At 37.7% G+C, this 22500-nt stretch overlaps 1 protein-coding gene across 1 annotated transcript in view; it reads right to left on the bottom strand.

Annotated features, from left to right (window-relative positions):
- Positions 1–22500, bottom strand: part of LOC144973145 (uncharacterized) — a 40497-nt gene that overhangs the window by 12485 nt on the left and 5512 nt on the right. The window contains exon 2 of the mRNA XM_078915248.1: positions 3562–3873. Within this exon, the coding sequence (XP_078771374.1) occupies positions 3562–3852 (291 nt within the window). The 5' untranslated portion in view covers positions 3853–3873. The remainder of the gene's footprint in view (positions 1–3561; positions 3874–22500) is intronic.

Raw genomic sequence — 22500 nt, 5'->3', positions numbered from 1 at the left:
AGCTAGGTTTCATAAACAATGACAATAGCGATAATACTTTTCTCTGAATACTAACGACTAACGGTATGACAGACAACTTTAGAATAATAGAATTTAAAAATCCACATTTAATTCCAAACGCAAAGCACTTGTTAACTTCACACACAATCAGCGACATCTTTATAATTATACTATTATTAGACAATGCACACAATACAAGTTGAGTAGGGATCGTTGGGAATGTGCGGGGATGAAGGACTCCGTGGGGTCAGGGATTTTTATTTATAGTACCATGGGGCTCTTCTCGGTGCATACTTTGTTTACTGTTCTTTTTTATATTTAATATATATTTAAGCAAAACAAACAATGATAAAATATATATTTATTGCCATTCTCTTCATCCGTATATCTAAGTGAAGCAAAGCCTCTTCTTTCAGTGATAAAACTGATATGGTTTTAATTTATCCCAAGTAGGACCTCAGGGCGTGCATCGCTAGATTGGCCGTCTTGGCCTAATTATTTTAGCAGTGAAAGACAATAGTTAGTTGGGGAGGGAGGGTGGAGGGAGATTGGGGAGTAGTAACTAACTTTCTTCAAGGTACAACGGAGTATAGGATAAGGACAGGACGGCCAAACGAAGACTGGCTCATATAAACAAAAAAAACTTCCCCACCACACCACACCCTCCGCTCATTGTCACCCCGCGCAGGCAACGGGGGAAAGATGAAACGTGCCGATTTGACGCTACCTTCGCGGAGCGACGCACGAGTCATCAAATATTAAATTCAAAACAAAAAGCAGTATGTGCTAAATTTTTAATTTTATCAAAATTGTAAAATTGAAGTTTTTTGTTTGGTTGACATGCTAATCTACGGAAAATATAGGGCGGCACAAAACAACTTCGCTCTATTGACCGACCGCCAGTGCCCACACCCCTAGAAAAATGACATAATGATAAAAAAGCAAAATAGATTTCCGTTTTCTACAGTCTTTTAAACTACATATATCATTTTAGATTGTGTTTTACGTGCTTCTATATTATATTTTGAGAAATTGCACTTAAATAATATTATTTCTAAGATAATAAAATATTGTTTTCCACCAAAACTTAAAGTAAATTTTTTGAATGATTTTTCTAATAATTAGACCCAAACAGCCCCTTAATAGAGTTGTCACCATGACTTCTGCTAACAAAAGAGTTGTATCCACTAACTGACAGCGAAGCCTTCGTGTAACAACATGGCCATTGCTTTTAATTGAGTTGACACCACGGTCTTATAGTAACATCTTGATACAATAACATGACTCCTGCTAACGACGAAGATGACGCCACTGACTGCCAGTGACACCTTGATAAAACATGACCCCAGCTAACAATGGAGTTTTATCCAAGGACTGACAGTGACACCTTGATACAATCACATGAGTCCTGCTAACGATGGAGTTGTATCCACTTACTGACTGCCAGTGACACCTTGATAAAACATGACCCCAGCTTACAATGGAGTTTTATCCAAGGACTGACAGTGACACCTTGATACAATCACATGAGTCCTGCTAACGATGGAGTTGTATCCACTTACTGACTGCCAGTGACACCTTGAGAAAACATGATCCCAGCTAACAATGGAGTTGTATCCACGGACTGACAGTGACACTTCGATGCAACAACATGACCCTTGCAAACAATGGAATTGTATTAGCTGACTGATACAACTTGATACAACACGGCCCTTGCAAACGATAGAGTTGATCCACTCATTGACAGTAAAACGTTGATAGTTTTTAAAAATTATGTTAGTAATGATGATCACAGATATAAGTTCTTTATAAGTTGTTTTGCTTAAATATATATTAAATATAAAAAAGAACAGTAAACAAAGTATGCACCGAGAAGAGCCCCATGGTACTATAAATAAAAATCCCTAACCCCACGGAGTCCTTCATCCCCGCACACTCCCAACGATCCCTACTCAACTTGTATTGTGTGCATTGTCTAATAATAGTATAATTATAAAGATGTCGCTGATTGTGTGTGAAGTTAACAAGTGCTTTGCGTTTGGAATTAAATGTGGATTTTTGAATTCTATTATTCTAAAGTTGTGTGTCATACCGTTCGTATTCAGAGAAAATGTATTATCGCTGTTGTCATTGTTTATGAAACATACTTGTTTTTATCTTGAATCATTTTATTTTAAAAAGTTATTTCTGTAATTTGTAACCAATCATGAATCATGTTGATTTTTTAATTGATAATCAATTCCGACACTTATCCCCTCAAGAGAAAATAGTGGTGAAAGATTTAGGTCCACACAAACCAGTGAATTAATTTAACTTAGTTTCTAACACTCCGAGGAGACAGCGCCGATTTAATAATGATTATTTTTAAAATGTTGAATGGCTTACTGCCAGTGAAAGCCGTAGAACGCTTCATTGTTTTTATTGCTTGATTTTTGGTGATGTATGCTATAACGGACAACAGGAGGATTCAGTGATATTGCGCACATCTCTCAGGCACTGAAGAAACATTCTGAATCAAATAGCCATGTCACAGATGCTGTTAAATATAAACTTTTCAACGTTGTAGATATAAGAAATCAGTTGGAAACAGGACATGCTGCGTCTGTGAGTCGTTATAATGAACAGGTGAAAGTTAACAGACAAGTTTTGTCCAAGATAATTGATGCTCTTTTGTGAGTATGTCTCGTTAATATTCTAACACACACACACACATACACGCACACACAAATACACGCACATATGCAAACAATTGCAATACCGCCCTCCACACACACACACACACATACACACACACACACATACAAAGTAGGTCAAATTAAGTTAAATTAACTAGACCAATAAAATTTGATTCTGTATTTCGGATTTGTGCCGCCTTAAATACAATGTGACCAACCGCCCCTGATTGCTCTACAATACAAATACGGTCGGTTTTTGGATGGAAGGAAAGAGTCACACATTCGGTTACAATTTGGAACAGAGACATTACGATATTTTCGTGTTACGTGGCCCCTGCGTTCATGATTAAAAAAAAAAAAATAAAAAAAAAATAAAACAAACAAAATCAAAGCTCCCTTTATTCACCCCCAAGGCATGTTCCAAGGGAAGACTGGAATAACCCATGCGCCGCAAAGTGAGCTAGGGCGAGGTGGCTTGCTCAATGTCACACGACGAGGCGGGTATTCGAACTCGGTAATTTTTGGGTACGAACCAAGGATCGTACGGCTGAGTCACTATTAATTTCTTCCTTGTTATCAAGGCAACTATCTGTAAGATAGTTTTTCGAGATCAAAAGTAATCAAACATTTCATATTTTCATTGGCTAGTTGAATGTAACGGACCTGTTCACCTCACTTCAAATAATATTTGGGTTACCGACTACTAACTACACACCATCTGTTGTGAATCATATTCTGTGTTTTTCGGTGCATATCGCACAACTTGATCGTTGGGTTGAAAAAAAAAAACAGAAAAGAAAAAATAATTTTAAATAGTCTCTATAAAACGTTATGCACAATCAATATTTAAGAGAGCGGGAAGGGGGTCAATAAAACACCTATTTACCGTATAAAAACATTCCATGTGTTCTAATTGCATGGCTTCTTTGAACAAAGCCTTGCCCTCTGCAGAAGTCAGTAAGATTCCCAGACTAAAGGCAGTTTCCAAATAATATTGAGGAATTTGATATTCAATAAATTCCCGTAGTTTGTCTTTGAAACAACCGCAACTCGTGTCGTCACAGGAATCACTGTCCTTGTTGTCTCCCTTGGTTTTGCACACGCTTTTTCCATTGGGGAAAATACATCTCGTCATGCCGAGAGCGTCCGCTCTCTCGTCAAAGTTTGTTACACTCATCAGACCTTTTGTTTTGCTAGACTGGTAAGAGAATGAAAGAATATTTTGTTAATGATATTATGGATAAGGAAAACAAAAATAGTTTAAGTTTGGTAATATTCTGCTACATTGCAGATAATCTAACATTGAACGAAACGAACAAACATTAAGATGGTGATTTTGCTTGAATATGATTTGGATCTGAAGTTAATCCCATTTTCTGAAGCGTGAAACCAATGAGACTAAACAAGAGTGGGAACTTCAGTACTTTATCGAAGTTTTGCTTCTAGTGATCTCCCTTGGGTTCTACAGGTAGAGCTCCTTTTGTTTACATTGGTTTTACTAGTAAGAAGGGCTTTCTTCAACACAATAAAACGAAATCTTCTCAGCTTTTGTTCTCTACCAAGAAAGTTAAAAACATGAGTTCTCATGATTTTTGCTCTGCAATCAATTGCACAAATGCCCGGAGCAAACCCGAGTGCAAAGGACTGTCATTTTTTCGATTTCCATTCAATGAAGAAGGAAGGTATGTGAACTGTGTTTTTAGTGTAGTTGTGGTTGTGGTGTAACCAGTCATTCCATTCATCTCTCCTTCTCTCTCTCTCTCTCTCTCTCTCTCTCTCTCTCTCTCCCTCTCTCTCTCACACACATACACACACACACATACACACACACACACACACACATACTCCATCTCACTCTCTCTCTCTTTCTCACTCCCCCTCTCTCTCTTTCTTTCTTTCTCTCTCTCTAATCTCTCTCTCTCTCTCTCTCTCTCTCTCTCTCTCTCTCTCTTTCTCTCTCAATATCTCTACTATGTATATGTGTGCGTGTCAATCAACACACTGTGGTGTGTATGAGTATGATCATGTATGTTTTGTTTTCTCTCCATTATTTTCTCCTCTATCTATATCATATCTAATCTGTCTATCATTATTATCTATCTCTACCTATAATCACTATCTACGAGTACGAGATAAGCTGCAGCTGTGAGTTAGAACAGTTTTGTGTTATTCTGGTAAACTAATTTATGCAAGTCTTGGATGGTGTACTGACATTGCTGCGACATCTATTATTTCTACAGATGTCGAAAATGGATCTAAAATAGTCGAAGAGAAGACTTAATCGGCATCTCAATGGAAAATGTAGCAAAGGCCAGATTCCTGCTTTGTGCAGACCATTTTGAACCTCAACAGTTCAATGTGCCCGATCAGAGGAAGAGACTGGTATATAATGCTGTACCAACAATTTTTAATTTGCCCAAAAATAATCAACCACGGCCTTTAACTCTAAAAAGAAAGTTGCCGTCAAGATTTGATCTGCCTGGGAAAAAAATGTGTACGGATCAACCCAGCACCAGTCATAGCGAAGCATCTGATTCTGTTTCAGATATAGAACCAAAGTTAAGGTAGCAGCTGAAGGCAGTGCAGAACAAGCTGTATAAAACAAAGCAAAAATTGACGACAATAAATGATGATAAAAAAAATAGTGTAAACAGAGAAAATGCACTTAAGTTTTTAGAACAAAACCTATCCACTGAAACTTTTGAGTTTGCGAAAACACAACTAAAAATGCAAACAATAAACAAGAATGGGCGGCGTTGGAGTCATAAGGATAAATCCATAGCACTATCATTGTTTCACTCCAGCAAGAAGTGTTATAATTTATTACAAAAACTTTTTGTTCTGCCTTCTGTTTGGACTCTTAAAAATTCAGTCAGAGCCCTAAATATTTATCCTGGTTTTTCTCATGGCATGATTGATTGTCTTGCTGAAAAAGTCAAGAGTCTCTCCTCTAATTCTACTCTTTGTTCTCTTGTATTTGATGAGATGTGTATTAAAGAATGTGTGTCTTATAATGCTGAAAGAGATGAGGTGGAAGGATTGGAGGATTTTGGTTCTCGGGGGAAATCAAGATGTGTTGCTAACCATGCAACTGTTTTCATGGCCAGAAGTATTGTTTCAAATTGGAAACAACCTATAGGATATTTTCTTTCTTCTGGTCCTATCAAGAGCTCTATTCTTTTATCTTCATTACGGCTGTGTCTGTTCAGGTTGATTGATGTTGGATTAGATGTTAAATGTGTTGTTGCTGATCAAGGATCTAACAATCGGAAAGTATTCACTGATCTCGGTGTCTCAGAGACATGTCCATATTTTATTCATGATGAAAAAAAGATTTTTGTATTTTATGACCCTCCTCATTTGTTGAAGAATATTCGGAATAATTTGAAGAAAATGGTTTTATCACAGACAAAGGAAGTGTTGAGTGGAGGCATATTGTTGATTTTTTTTCATTTAGATAGGCAAAATAATGTTCGAATGGCCCCAAAACTATCAGTTCGACATATTACCCTACCCCCGTTTGCCAGTCTGAGAGTAAAATTTGCAGCTCAGGTTATCTCACATAGTGTTGCGGCTGGTATTTCATTCATTGGTCGGTACAAGAAAGACAATAGTGCATTGGAAACCAGTAATTTTCTTGAACGTTTTGATAGACTTTTCAATACTTTTAATAGTGGAAGGAAATGTTCTAGTCGACAAATGGGCCATTCTATTTCATCTGACTCTGGTCATCTTTCCTTCCTGAAGGAAATGCTTGAGTGGCTTAAAAGCATAAAGTCTTCCCAAAACATATATTGCATTTCTGGTTGGCGACTGTCCATTAATTCTTTACTACTATTGTGGGGGGATCTAAGTTCAAAACTACAATGTCCCATATCTTTGCACCAGAAAGCTTAACCAAGATTGTATAGAAAACTTGTTCTCTAGGATCAGAGGTCATATTTCAGGAGTTGACAATCCCAGTGCCATGGAATTCAGATCTTTTTTTAGAAATGTTATGGTAGATTGCCTTTTTCTTCACTGTGAAGGCAGCAATTGCAAGGATGATGGAGATAATTTTTTGTTATCTTTCAAGAATTTTAGTGAAAGTTTAAAAAATTCCCATGAAGAAAACAAAGTACTAACAAATATCACAAATTCAAACAAAACTGCCCAAATTCTTACTATTGAACCTGAAATACAAACTGAGTTGTCAAAACAGATTAAAGTGAATGTTTTAGCTTACATAACAGGATATATAGTCAATAAACTTCATTTAAAAATATGTAAAGAATGTTTAGGCTTATTAAAGGGAGATAGAGAGCTTACAAACACTACTCAATTTTTAAACTTAAAACAAATTGATGGAAGCAAAGCTGGACTCTTTTTCCCAAGTAACCATTTGCAAATGGTGATTTTCAATTTAGAAAATAAATTCATGAGGGTTATTCAAGCAATATTACCAAGGAGCAATTTAAAAGGGATTATTTTCAATTATCTACAACCATTATCCCCTCCAATAACCAAAGGTGCCTGTAATTGTTAAGTGGAAGATATGATTATTTCCCTCTATATTAATGTCCGACTACATCATGTCTTAAAAGAATGTAATAGATCTTTTAAATAAAAAAAAAAATGGAATCAAAATAGAAAAATGATGATTGTTTATCATCAATAAGATTATCTCTTATTTTTAACCATATTTTTTTACACCGCCTGGTCTTAAAGTATACTAATTCTCATTTTTAACCGCAGTATATATTACTCGGCCTGGTCTTAAAATCTCCAAATCCTCATTTTTTTGTAAACCGTAATTTCTTACACGGTCTGGTCTTAAAATATACTAATTTTCATTTTTTTTAACGCAGTATATTACACCACCTGGTCTTAAAATCTCAAAATTCTCATTTTTAACCGCAATTTCTTACATGGTCTGATCTTGAAACCTGATATTCTTATTTTATAATCTTGTACCGTGATTTATTTGTAATACATATCAGAGGTTATATGACCGGACACTTGGTCCAATAGTCTAGAATGTACCTAAGTTCTCTATGATACCTGGCTCATATAGCCACATATATATTTTTTTCTGGCCACCTGGCCCAAATAACCTCGTCCTCATAATAATATAATAATAATAATAATAATAATAATAATAATAATAATAATAATAATAATATAATAATAATAATAATAATAATAATAATAATAATAATAATAATAATAATTACTGCTTGCCTTACTGTGCTGCCTTACAGTGCTAGCCTTAATTATGGTTTGCATTCCCATTAGAATTTGATTCTGGCATTGGAAAAGAGCTGATGATGTGGGTGAGTTGTAAGAACAAAATCTCTCTCTCTCTCTCTCTCTCTCTCTCTCTCTCTCTCTATCTCTCTCTCTCTCTCTCTCTATCTCTCTCTCTCTCTCTCTCTCTCACACACACACATGCATACATTCTTTCTTTCTCTTTCAATTGAAATTTTTCTGTACATGTACAACGCAACCACTGAACGTGCAGGGTATAGAAGAAGTAGAAAGTTAACAGTTAGTTTTGTAGTGATAAGCTTTCTTGCTTCTTTCGATTTCGGCGGTACATTTTGTTTTAATTTGGCGACATTTTGTGGCCTACGGTCGTTTGTTTTATAAACAATGTATATTTATTCATTATCATAAGTGTTGATGAAAGACTCTTGATACTAACACGCTCCAAACAAGCTTTCTAGTTCACATGTAGTTTCTATCAAATCATTGTTGTTGCTAGGTACGCTGAATGAATTCACCTGTAGAACCAAAGGGGGATTACTACGATTTCATACTACACTCTTCAAATAGGAAAAAACTCGAAGTTCTCTATCTTGTTTACTAGATTATCTTTGGTGAAACTAACTCAAAAGGTGGCGTGCCTTGGTATATCGCCGTACTTTCCTTCGCATCTATATAAGACCCAGAATCATAAACAATGGATCAGAGTTGATTGCATGTGATGCGATGCCATTTCGAAAGAGCCAGTGTCTGCCCCCCTCTTCCCGACTATACGAAGGCTACGGTTGGAGATCATCTATTACGGTGTATAGGAGTAAACCTTGCACTAAAATGATCGATATCCATTTTGAATGGCGGATTGGAGTAAAAACCTATACCAATATCTTAATGACCGTAATCCCACATTCAGTTGAATATGGGACATCAAACCCATACTTTGATTAATACTTGGAAGATATTTAAACATGACACCGTTAGTCTATTCGCGAATGGCTTCTAGAAATTTATTGTGTACTCTCTTTGTCCTAATTTGATAGCGGTGTCTGTCTATGAAAAAAATTGAGGGTTTATTACAGATCCATTATTATAGGGTCTATTCAAAGGGAATGCCAAAACACCATCATTTTTATTATCCCTTTTCATACGTATTGAATATTACAGGTCATATTATTATTATTATCATCCGTGTTTAGTTCTAATGGACGTTCACCCTTTCATTACCAACCACAGAAAAATCGTCAAATTCGTTAGGATTCGTTAGGATCTTCTTCTTTAATCAAATTTGATATGTACATCACAATACTTAAAGGACTTTTTAAATATAGCTATAAGAACTTAAGAACGCTAATGCTGTTTTGTAAAACCTGGTTTGCTGCACCAAATTATCATGTATAATATGACTTTATTGCTTTTGATTTTGAGCATCAAAAATCAATTTTTATGTTTAAAAAAATGACATTTTGGGAAATATTGTGAAAATGGCCAGTAAGGAGAATGTTAAGAGCCTGATATTATGATATACAATTGCCATTTCCATACAGCCAACGACTGTAGACAAATAATTGGCTGTTTTCGCTGGAATTTATAACTTAAACATTTAAGAATGACTAAATTTATGATCAAAACAACAATTGTCGAGCCTTCATTTACATGCCAGGAACAAACCTCTTTTAAAATGTAATATACAGTCTTGTTATCTAATTCAAAAAAATTACGTCGGATATCGGAAAAGGATTAAAAAAGCTAGACCCGGTTTACATTTGTTGTTGTTTAACCAGTTAACTGCCGATCTCTGGGAAAAAAACACGTAATAAAATTTTTAGCTCGAAACCCGTCTTTCAAATTATATCGATTGATTTAAACGACCCTCGCCTTTGGACTTTCGCCAAGTCCCAGTATTGCGATTTTTTTGTTGTTGCTAATAATACGAGTGTCGTTTAAATCGATAGATATTCGAAGGGCGAGTTTAGTGGCCATATTTTAAGTACGAGGTTTGTCAGAGTACGGCAGTTAACTGGTTTTAAAAAATATACTTTCTTTGCGCATAATATCTCTTCAGAAAAAAAGGAGTCCTTCAGAGCCATTAGGCCCATGGAGCTGGAGTTTATCCCCGTTTCTACAGTGTGAAATGAACAATGATAATTACTTACTACCCTTTGGATAGGACGCTAGTCTATCGCAAAGTACTTTCCCACATATCAAATATACCCAGCTACCCAATCACAGTTGGATGGACAGGGAGGGGAGGAGGGGGGGGGGGGGGGGTCAGAACAAATCTCGACTGCACCCGAGTTCGATCTTGGTCCCTTTGTATGTGAAGTGAATGCTCTACCAACTGAGCTATTTGCGACCTCCAGCAATAATAAAAACTATCAACGATTTTCCTCTACGTGACCCACCGCATCAAAACGGTATGATATAGGCTGATTCAGATTCTGAAAATTGAATTTAACATGAAAAACAAAACAAAACAGTTAGAATTACAAAATAATTTGAGACTTAACATTTAAACAATAATGGCAAATGATGGGAAATTATATGCCATTAGAATTCTGATGTAACACATGCATGTCTTATAAAACCCAATGATAAGAGTAATCATGCATATTTGTATGTTAGTCTAGATAATTGTAGGGTTAATATATATATATATATATATATATATATATATATATATATATATATATATATATATATATATATATATATATATATTGTATATAAGTTGAATGTTTTATTTAATCTAGTGAGCATCTCATAAGATGAGATTTTACTTTCTTTTTAAAGGGTGACTGGGAATCCACAACGCCGCTCCTAACACTGAATGGTAAAGAATTCCAAATAGCGGGAGCAGCATGAATCAATACACATCAGCATAGGTGTTTACTTTGACTCGACCCTTTCCATGCATTGGAATTATACTTCTTGTAAAGCGCTTTGAGCACATTTAGTGGATATTGCGCTATATAAAGCTCATTTCATTTTTAAAAAATTATATGTGGAGCTCAGAAGAATTTCACAATTGGCTAATTTTTTAGATCAAAAATCTATTCAAACCCTCATTTCTTCCTCGATGTTTTCTAGACTTGATTACTGTAATATGGTGATGTATTCTATTCCAAATAATGTCCTAGGCAAACTGCAGCGCATTCAAAATCAAGCGGCAAAATTAGTTTTGAAAAGGAAAAAAGTGATCATGTCACACCTTTGTTTTGGACTTTACATTGGCTCCCTGTTAGATTTAGAATTACATATAAAATTGCTGTAGTGTGCTATAATCATATTAATGAAACTACTCCTGCCTATATATCAGATTTGATTAATGTTTATACTCCCTCACGCTCTTTAAGATCCAACTCTCAATCACGATTATGCGTTCCTAAAAAAGGATCTAAGACCTATGCTGATCGTGCATTTATTCATGCTGCTCCCGCTGTCTGGAATTCTTTACCATTCAGTGTTAAGAGCGGGGTTGTGGATTCACAGTCATCTTTTAAAAAGAAATTAAAATCCCATCTTATGAGAAGCTCATAGATTAAATAAAACATCCTTTTAATAAGATATACATTTGTTACATCAAAATTCACATGGCATAATATTATAATCTGCCTTCTTCCGCCATTAATGTTAAATGTAATATGATTTTATTCAATAATTCATGTTAACATATATTTTTCGTCTCTGTATGCATATGTTTTGGTGAATGTGCGTGTCTTTGTGAGGGTGTGTGTGTGTGTGTGTGTGTGTGTGTGTGTGTGTGCGCGCGCACTTGTATAAATGGGTGTGTGTACAAAATGTTTTGATGATTTTTTATGATTTTTTATGAATGATGTTTTACAATTTTGTGAGCAAACAAGAGCTGTTTTGTCAACGGGATTGGGCGTTATACAAATAAACTTTATTATTATTATTATTATTATTATTATTATTATTATTATTATTATTATTATTATTATTATTATAGGTCATCATGTACAAACATGAATATAACAGTTTCAAAAGTGAACAAAATCCAAATTTAGAACATTTTGGGCTCAACACCCCTTTTGAGCCAGTAACAAAAACAACTAAAAAGTGAAATCTTAACTTTTTTTTTTACTGCTTTTATAATTGGCTGAAGATGGGTTTTGAGTCGAAACGTCCGCTACTGGCATTCAATTCTTTTTTAAAATTTGTTATTTTCATTTTTATATAATATTACGGATTGAGGCGATAATATAATATTTGGATTAACTGTTCAACCGACTGAGACAATGTTTCGACAATCACGCCAAAACAATCTGTACAATAATGATGATGATGGAATGGCGATGGGAAAAAAACAAACATGCTTATTAAGATTAAATGTTCGCTTAAAATCCTTATCAATTCATAAAGTGTTATTTTAAAGGCGGTATTTAACTGTCTTTGTAAGAAGAGAGCATTGGTCTGCCTGAAGTCTGAAATTGTAATTGCACACACAAGTAGCTTACATACACAGAAACAAACAGACAAACGCACGCACACACACACACACACACACACACACACACACACACACACGCACACACACTCAAAAGCAAAGAAAAAGACATTAATAAAGGTAAAAACGATCAGTGAAAAAGAAAAGAAAAAAAAAACCCAAAATCAACGGTCTATAAAAAATCGATTGTAGGCTGTGAGGGTCATGTTAGTGCTAATACAAAACAGTAGACCGGGCAGATAATAATAATAATAATAATAATAATAATAATAATAATAATAATAATAATAATAATAATAATAATAATAATAATAATAATAATAATAATAATAATAATAATAACGTTTATTTGTATAGCGCCCAATCCCGTTGACAAAACAGCTCTAGGCGCACAAAATTGTAAAACCTCATTAGAAACATTGTTGTACACACACCCATTTATACAAGCGCGCGCGCGCGCACACACACACACACATACACACACACCATCACAAAGACACACATATTCACCAAAACGTTCATATGCATACAGAGACGAAAAGTATCTGTTAACATGAATTATTGAATAAAATCATATCAGGGCATTTAACAATAATGGCAGATGGCTTGTACGAAATTGGAACGTGATTCTATATCATTATCCTTTGGAAGAATAAACGAAGTCCACTAGCAGGAAAGTGATATAAAATGAGCATATCATCATAATTTACTAAATCCAAACGATTTGGTGTAATGAGAAGAATTGCATTGAATTCGCAACCACTTTTGTATCTATATCTAATTATCATAATTTGTTCTAGATTTTATTCAAATCAGATTTTTCGAAAAGCGCACCGCCATTTCATTGATCATATTATACAGGGTCTCCCAGAATTTACACAACATTTAGATTTCTATGAAAATACATAAGAGTAGGTAACAATATAATATTAATATTGATATATAATAATATAATATTTCTTTTAATGTTTCAGATATGGGTGAAAAACTAATTATACAAGAAAGAGTTAAAGTGTTTTTATGGTGCAAAATACCGCTCTATACCTGAATTATTCAACCATATTCATCCTGAAGGAGAACAGCCACCTCGCTATACTATTGTCTGCCGTTTGCTTAAACGTTTCCAAGAAACATTTTTATTTTTTTAAAAATAAAATTTAAATTGAGCTTTATATAGGGCAATATCCACTAAATGTGCTCAAAGCACTTTACAGGGTAATTTAGTTAAGATAATTGATGCATGTATTATTGCAGAAGGTAATCTTTTAGCATCCATTATGAATATTAATAAAATTCGTACCATAAAATCACAACGAGAATTAGACCTGCTACAATACAACAAGAAGAAACAGATCGAGGACAAACAGTAATGCCTCTCAACACCGTCTCCCCCACTTTCAACCTGCAATGGAGGACCAGACTCACGCCAAAGCCTCTATCTCACCGACTTTCAACCTGCAATGGAGGACCAGACTCACGCCAAAGCCCCTATCTCACCGACTTTCAACCTGCAATGGAGGACCAGACTCACACCAAAGCCTCTATCTCACCGACTTTCAACCTGCAATGGAGGACCAGACTCACGCCAAAGCCCCTATCTCACCGACTTTCAACCTGCAATGGAGGACCAGACTCACGCCAAAGCCCCTATCTCACTAAACAATGTGTGCTCGGTTGTCAACAAATCATCAAAAACTGGACTTGTTACAAGTACGGCAACTGATAAACCCGTCAACAGTTGTGAATACAACGTCGGCGATAAATTACTGATCAAGTCAGTACCTGGCAACAATTCTAAGTGGATCAGATAGCTAGGACCATAAACCTGGTTAGAAGTAAACCAGCTAAAAACAAATATAAAGTCGACGTGCATGACATGACACCCAATAAACTGTATCACGGCAAATCCATCAAATTCAATGTTGACAAGATACCAACACATCGTAGCATCCACCAACGTCGGCTACAACACAGGGACCATAACAAACATGACTCGCCCAACATATCCAGATCAAACTCCTGTCAAAACATATGCGCTAATACGCGCCAACCGTTAACAACGGAAAACCCTATTTATCACTGGATCCCTGGACAATGACTCACAAAGTAACTAATCAGATTTAAATCTTTCACTGCTGTCGAGTGCATATCGATCTAACAGGGAATTAGTCGCCCGTAAAAACAACACAGAACAGTTATTTTTTAATAGCACAATCATTAACAATTAACTTCACTCTTCACTAATTATGCTCATCAACCTGCACAATGGACGCATAATTCCAATTGTACCGTACCCGGTAACTTGTACGTTACCGCAGTCAATAATAATAATAATAATAATAATAATAATAATAATAATAATAATAATAATAATAATAATAATAATAATAATATAATAATAATAATAATAATAATGATAATACTAATAATATATAATAATAATAATAATAATAATAATAATAATAATAATAATAATAATAATAATAATAATAATAATAATAATAATAATAATAATAATAATAATAATAGTAGGCATCCTTCCGTCTCAAGAGACGATGGTTTGCGCCCTGTATGGCTTTAGTCTCGTCAGTCTTGTTGAGAGCAACGACGGGTGTGACTCAGCAGACCAATCCTTGCATGGCACTCTCTACCGCAGTTGTTGCACACATAGTTTGACTGTGTGTTTGGTATTTGGATCTGCTGCCTCTCTTTCCTCCTTGCTCTCCTCTCCTCAAACTTCATCTTTCTCCTCTCCTCACCTCTCTTCACTCCCTCCATCACCGCATATCTCCAGCCGTTGCGGTCGTCAGCAAGCGACTCCCAGGTGTTTGAGTCGATTCCTGTCAATTTCATGTCTCGTTTGCAGACATCATAGAAGCGCAGAGCTGGACGGCCAGTTGGTCGCCGTCCAGAAGCTAGTTCACCGTACATGATGTATTTGGGTATGCGTCCATCGTCCATCCTGTGTACGTGACCAAGCCATCGCAAACGTCGCTGGCAGAGCATGAGATGCATACTGAGGGAATTCGCTCTTTCTAGCAATGCATTGTTAGTGAGTCTGTCCTGCCACCTGATGCCGAGAATTCGTCGTAGACAGCGAATGTGGAAGTTTTCCAGGCGGTTCTCCTGTCTGGCATATGTTGTCCAGGATTCACTGCCATACAGTAGGCTACTGAGTACACATGCCTGGTATACTCTGAGTTTGGTATTCAAAGTGAGTTGATTGTTGGTCCATACTCTCTTGCTCAGTTGTGCCATGACAGCGGCAGCTTTGGCGATGCGCTTGTCTAATTCTGCATCAAGTGAGAGGTTGCTGGTGATGGTTGTGCCCAGGTATGTGAAGTGATCAGTGACTTCTAGCTCCTCGTTGTCAATGTAAATTGCTGGTATAGAGGGGACATCCTGACACATTACATTTGTTTTCTTGATGCTGATCGTCAGCCCGAATTCCCTGCATGCGTGGGAAAACCGCTGGAGGTCTTCCTCGGTATGCGCGCATAGAGCTGCATCATCTGAAAATAGCATTTCCCTTATGAGGACTGTGCGAACCTTGGTCTTTGCTCTCAGCCGTGCCAGATTGAACAGCTTCCCATCACTTCTGGTGTGTAAGTGGACTCCTTCTGGGGACTCTTTGAATGCAAACTTCAGCAGTAAGGAGAAAAATATACCAAACAAAGTCGGTGCGAGGACACAGCCTTGTTTCACACCGCTGCGCATGGGGAAGGGTTCAGAGGCTCCACCGTCGTAGCTAATGGTGTCCTTCATGTCGTCGTGGAATGAGGCAATGATGCTAAGCTGCTGAGGAGGACAGCTAATCTTCTTTAGCAGCTGGAAAAGGTCCTTCCTGCTTACAAGGTCAAATGCCTTTGTCAGGTCAATAAATGCAATGTAGAGGGGCATCTGCTGTTCTCTGCATTTCTCCTGAAGTTGACGTACTGAGAAGATCATGTCCACTGTCGACCTCTTGGCTCTGAAGCCACACTGCTACTCTGGGTAGATACGTTCGGCGAGGACTTGCAGTCAAGCGAGGACAACGCGCGCAAGACTTTACCCACAATGCTCAGTAGAGAGATTCCCCTACAGTTATTACAGTCACTACGGTCTCCCTTGTTTTTGTAGAGGGTGATAATCTTGGCATCGCGCATATCCTGGGGTACCTTGCCTTCTCTCCAGCAAAGACATAGGAGTTTATGTAGTGGTTCCAAGAGGGCTGGCTTTCCACATTTGATGATTTCGGGTGGAATGCTGTCGTCACCGGGTGCTCTGCCACAGGCCAAAGCATCGATTGCTTTGCTGAGCTCCTCCATAATTGGTTCTGCGTCTAGTTCTTCCAGTACTGGCAGTTCTTCAATTGCGTCTAACGCTTTTTGGGTGACAGAGTTTTCTCTGGCGTAGAGTTCCAAGTAGTGCTCTACCCATCTTCCCATCTGCTTGTCCTTGTCTGTGATGGCTTCCCCTGTCTTGGATTTAATAGGCGCAGTTTTCTCTGTAGATTTGCCTGTCGCCTGTTTGATGCCCTCATACATGGCTCTTATGTTGCCACTGTCAGACGCTTGCTGGATGTTGTCCGACAACTGAAGCCAGTAGTTGTTGGCGCAACGTCGTGCTGTTTGCTGTGCTTTGCTGCGTGCAGCTCGCAACGCCTGCAGGTTCCTCTGACTTGGTTTTTGTTTATAGCTGACAAGTGCGCTGCGCTTGGCATCAATGACTGGCTCCATCTCAGTAATATTGGCTTCAAACCAATCATTGTTCCTGTGCTCCTTTTTGCCGTATGTCAGTACTGCAGTGCTGTAGATGGCGTTTCTAAGAGAGTTCCAGCTGTCCTGTGCGTTTTGTTCTGCTTTTCTATGAGCTGTGTTGAGATTCTTCTCAAGTTGCTAGTTGAACTCTATATTCTTTTCCCGGTAAGCTGTCTTGCTGATATTGATCCTGGGCTGACCCTTTCTCTTTGAGTGATGAAGTTTCTTTGGTGTCAGTTTCACCCTTGTGGCAACCAAAGAGTGATCTGTGTCGCAATCAGCGCTTTGATAGGACCTGGTGTTGCAAACATTGTTAAGAGAATCGCGCTTATTGATGATCATGTCCAGCTGATGCCAGCGTTTTGACCTTGGATGTCTCCATGACACCTTGTGACATGCCTTGTTCTGGAAGTAGGTGTTCGTCACGCATAGTTTGCGATAGCAGCAGAGTTCAAGAAGCCTCTGACCATTCTCATTCATCATTCCTATACCGTCGTGCCCCAAAACGGTTGGCCATGATTCTCTGTCGGCACCAACTCGCGCATTGAAGTCGCCAAGAAGGTAGATGTGCTCCACCTCTGGGATATTGTTGACAATGGCGTCTAATGACTCATAGAATTGGTCCTTTACTTCAACCGAAGCTTGCAGTGTTGGGGCGTAGACGCAAACAAGGTTCACCGAGCCCTGCATGGATGACAGGCGCAGCTTTAAAATTCTCTCTGTGCCGTCGGTTGGCGGTTCGATCATAGGGAGCGTTCACATATTACGTCATCAGCTAGGGGGGGAGGGGGGGTCTACCAAATGTTGACATGTGTTGACATGGGGGAGGGGGGGGGGGTCAGACCCAAGATGATGTCATCAAAACATAGGCAAATTAAGCCTATTTCAAAGTTTGTTCCTTTCAAAACAGCTAAAGATAAATTGCTATGATGAGTATTGCCCATCTCTCAAGAAACAAAATGGGAAAGGGGTATCACTTCTCAAAAGGCGAACTTGCCCTAAATGTTCATTGTATCACTCCTCGATCACAGCAATGAAGAAAGACCATTCACGAAAATGCGGCATACATGAAGAACAGCAAATGGGAGAAAATGATGACGATGAAGATGAAATTGATGATACTATTTATAGTACATTGCCAGAGGTCCAAGGCAGAAACATTTTTGAATCAATTAATTTTATGTTTGGAAATTGAAACAGAAATTCATTCCACTAAAAGACTAATATGCTATAAAATAATTTGCCTCCTATACTATTTTAAATTACACTTTCTGAATTTTTTTAAATAGCACCTGCACCAAGTAGCCTAATTTAAATAATGTTTGTTAGATTTTATCTTTGCAAATTTAAATTTTATGTCCCCATTGTATCGTAAAACATACATTATCAACAGTTTCTGAAATTAATAAAATGTCTGAATGTGTTTTATCAAACGTTGATAATCAATGTTTATGGTTTGAAAAACGAATAATAAATATTGTGAAATTAAAGTTATCTTTTAGTTTTTATTAAATTAGATGACGTCATCATCTGTTTTTTTTTGGGGGGGGGGGGGGGGGTCAGGTCAATGATGACAAGTGATGACTTGGGGGAGGGGGGGGGTCTAAAAAGGGCAAATTTTTGATGACGTAATATGTGAACGCTCCCATAGGAAGCAATGTATGGCGTACTGCAAATCCAACACCGTGCTCCCTCACGTCTTCTGTGCCTTTTCCTTGCCAGAAGAATGTAAAGTGTTTCTCCTTCAGGGATCCCCTCTCTGGGAGTCGCGTTTCCTGCAAGGCTGCTATGTCGATGTTCAGTCTGTTAAGTTCATGATCAATTACTGCTGTTTTTCGAGCATCGTCCATGGCCTGAAGGTCATCTGTCAGTCCTGAGCGCATAGTTCTTACATTCCAGCTTGCTAATCGAAGAGCTGGGGACTTCGTTTTCTTTTTCGTTTGCTTGCCTGGTACACAGTTTAACGATCCACTTGTCAAGCTTGCAAGCTCTAAGCTCCAGGCACCCTCTGAAGCAGGCAGATCGTGGCGGGTCAACACCTTTCTGGCTGGGGGCTGCCCAGCCTGGGGCGGGCGGTAGCTGACCAGTAGGATTACGATGATCCCTCCCACCGTCGAAGACAACCCGTAGCGTCCAACTCTACGCCAATCGAGCAAGGACTTATCACTCGTAGACTGCTGTCTTCCGTGTTGTTACTCTTCACCGGTGGAGGTGAGACTGGAGTGTCCTCTCCAGGGCGCGGCCTGGGCAAAGTATGTTGAGATCCTGGACTGCCCAGTAACCAGAACCGCCCTCTCTTCCTCCCTGGTGTGGTCCAAAGGATCGCACAGCGATACGTTTGGCATCAGTTTGGATGCAGGTTTCTGTTAGGTTTACTCCTTAGCCTTTCCTCCTCCCGAAGGTATCCACAAGGCAGTGGAGCCATACATCGATGGCTAGAGAGGGTATGAGTTATAGGGGTAGGTGAAGAAAAGTAAGGACATACAGAAGACACCACACTACAGAATGAGTGTGAGGTGGGTGGGTGAGGAGCAGAGCCTGTACCACTCACCGGTTCTGACTCCTGCACCTTAAGAGGAAGGTGTCCCACCTACTCCCTAACCCGGTTATACCGCCGGGGACTCGGTCGCGCCCATAACAAACTCAGTAGAAACAGGGAACACCACGGGAAGGTGCTGTTATGGACACAATAATGCATGAGAGGCCATATGCAATAATCTCTGTCAGACAGGATTACGCGGCAATCAATGCACCTGGAAATGAGAGGTGTTGGGTTCGAAATGCACATCAATTTCCTTTCAGCAAGCGGGACGTCCGGCTCAGACCTTGCAGCTTATTATTATTATTATTATTACAGTGGTGATCAAGAGTAAGATAAATACACTGATATTATATGATTATTACTAGTATTAGTATTACATCGATATCACGTGTTTCAACTGATTCACAATGATCATTTCTGTTATCCACGATGCTTCGGTTGTTCAATAAGCAGACTATTTTCAACAAATTTCCATTTTAAATAGTGTTAAGATAGATTGGCCAGATAAACAGCTTAGTATTGCTACTAGCCCAATCAGCCCGACACGATCTAACACATCCAGACACATCCGAGTCTTCATACACACATAGACATATACACAACACACACAGAAACAAAGTAAACCGCTACTAAACAACATACTACACACGTAAATGACACACAAATAAAATATGATTCACGGTGTGAGTCTCCTCCACTCTCGTGCACACTATAAATTAAGTCTTGCTCTTTATATTAAACTCTTCTCATTTTCTATTCTATAATTTTTAATTTAAAAAAAATGACTGACATTTGATATTGGTTGTTGTTATGTATGATAAATTACCACCAAAAACCTTTTATATATTATACACCAAAACACTAACTGCCAGGGGGAAAACAAATTTCATTTTATTTTAAAAGAGCTTTTTCGAAATGATTTTTCTAAAATTTGGACATCGCTGGTGTTGACGAGTTAGATTCACCGGCGGTCGGTCAATAGAGCGAAGTTGTTTTGTGCCGCCCTATATTTTCCGTAGATTAGCATGTCAACCAAACAAAAAACTTCAATTTTAAAATTTTGATAAAATTAAAAATTTAGCTGTTTGTTTTGAATTTAATATTTGATGACTCGTGCGTCGCTCCGCTAAGGTAACGTCAAATCGGCACGTTTCATCTTTCCCCCGTTGCCTGCGCGGGGTGACAATGAGCGGAGGGTGTGGTGTGGTGGGGAAGTTTTTTTTTTGTTTTTATGAGTATGAGCCAGTCTTCGTTTGGCCGTCCTGTCCTTACCCTATACTCTGTTGTACCTTGAAGAAAGTTAGTTACCACTCCCCAATCTCCCTCCACCCTCCCTCCCCAACTAACTATTGTCTTTCACTGCTAAAATAATTAGGCCAAGACGGCCAATCTAGCGATGCACGCCCTGAGGTCCTAGTCCTACTTGGGATAAATTAAAACCATATCAGTTTTATCACTGAAAGAAGAGGCTTTGCTTCACTATGATATACGGATGAAGAGAATGGCAATAAATATATATTTTATCATTGTTGGTTTTGCTTAAATATATATTAAATATAAAAAAGAACAGTAAACAAAGTATGCACCGAGAAGAGCCCCATGGTACTATAAATAAAAATCCCTGACCCCACGGAGTCCTTCATCCCCGCACACTCCCAACGATCCCTACTCAACTTGTATTGTGTGCATTGTCTAATAATAGTATAATTATAAAGATGTCGCTGATTGTGTGTGAAGTTAACAAGTGCTTTGCGTTTGGAATTAAATGTGGATTTTTAAATTCAATTATTCTAAAGTTGTGTGTCATACCGTTAGTATTCAGAGAAAATGTATTATCGCTGTTGTCATTGTTTATGAAACCTACCTGTTTTTATCTTGAATCATTTTATTTTAAAAAGTTATTTCTGTAATTTGTAACCAATCATGAATCATGTTGATTTTTTAATTGAAAATCGATTCCGACACTTATCCCCTCAAGAGAAAATAGTGGTGAAAGATTTAGGTCCACACAAACCAGTGAATTTTAACTTAGTTTCTAACACACCGAGGAGACAGCGCCGGTTTAATAATGATTATTTTTAAAATGTTGAATGGCTTACTGCCAGTGAAAGCCGTAAAACGCTTCATTGTTTTTATTGCTTGATTTTTGGTGATGTATGCTATAACGGACAACAGGAGGATTCAGTGATATTGCGCACATCTCTCAGGCACTGAAGAAACATTCTGAATCAAATAGCCATGTCACAGATGCTGTTAAATATAAACTTTTCAACGTTGTAGATATAAGAAATCAGTTGGAAACAGGACATGCTGCGTCTGTGAGTCGTTATAATGAACAGGTGAAAGTTACCAGACAAGTTTTGTCCAAGATAATTGATGCTCTTTTGTGAGTACGTCTCGTTAATATTCTAACACACACACACACACACACACACATACACGCACACACACATACACGCACATATGCAAACAATTGCAATACCCCCCTCCACACACACACACACACACATACACACACACACACACATACAAAGTAGGTCAAATTAAGTTAAATTAACTAGACCAATAAAATTTGATTCTGTATTTCGGATGTGTGCCGCCTTAAATACAATGTGACCAACCGCCCCTGGTTAGATTATAGTTATCCATATATATAAATAAATATAAATAAATAAATAAGAATCATTTACATACAATATATACATATTGCAGAATTATGCACTCGTTTTTTAAATCTTGTATACATAATAAATATGAATAAATGACGGGAGATAAACGAAGGGACAGGAAAGATTAGATGAATCTGTATATGAACGAATAATGATTTCAATGAATATA

This window comes from Berghia stephanieae, chromosome 5 (genome assembly GCF_034508935.2).
Source record: "Berghia stephanieae isolate SIO BIC M18660-M18661 chromosome 5, UCSD_Bste_1.3, whole genome shotgun sequence".
NCBI lineage: Eukaryota > Metazoa > Mollusca > Gastropoda > Nudibranchia > Aeolidiidae > Berghia > Berghia stephanieae.
This window is presented reverse-complemented; position numbering and strand designations above follow the sequence as displayed.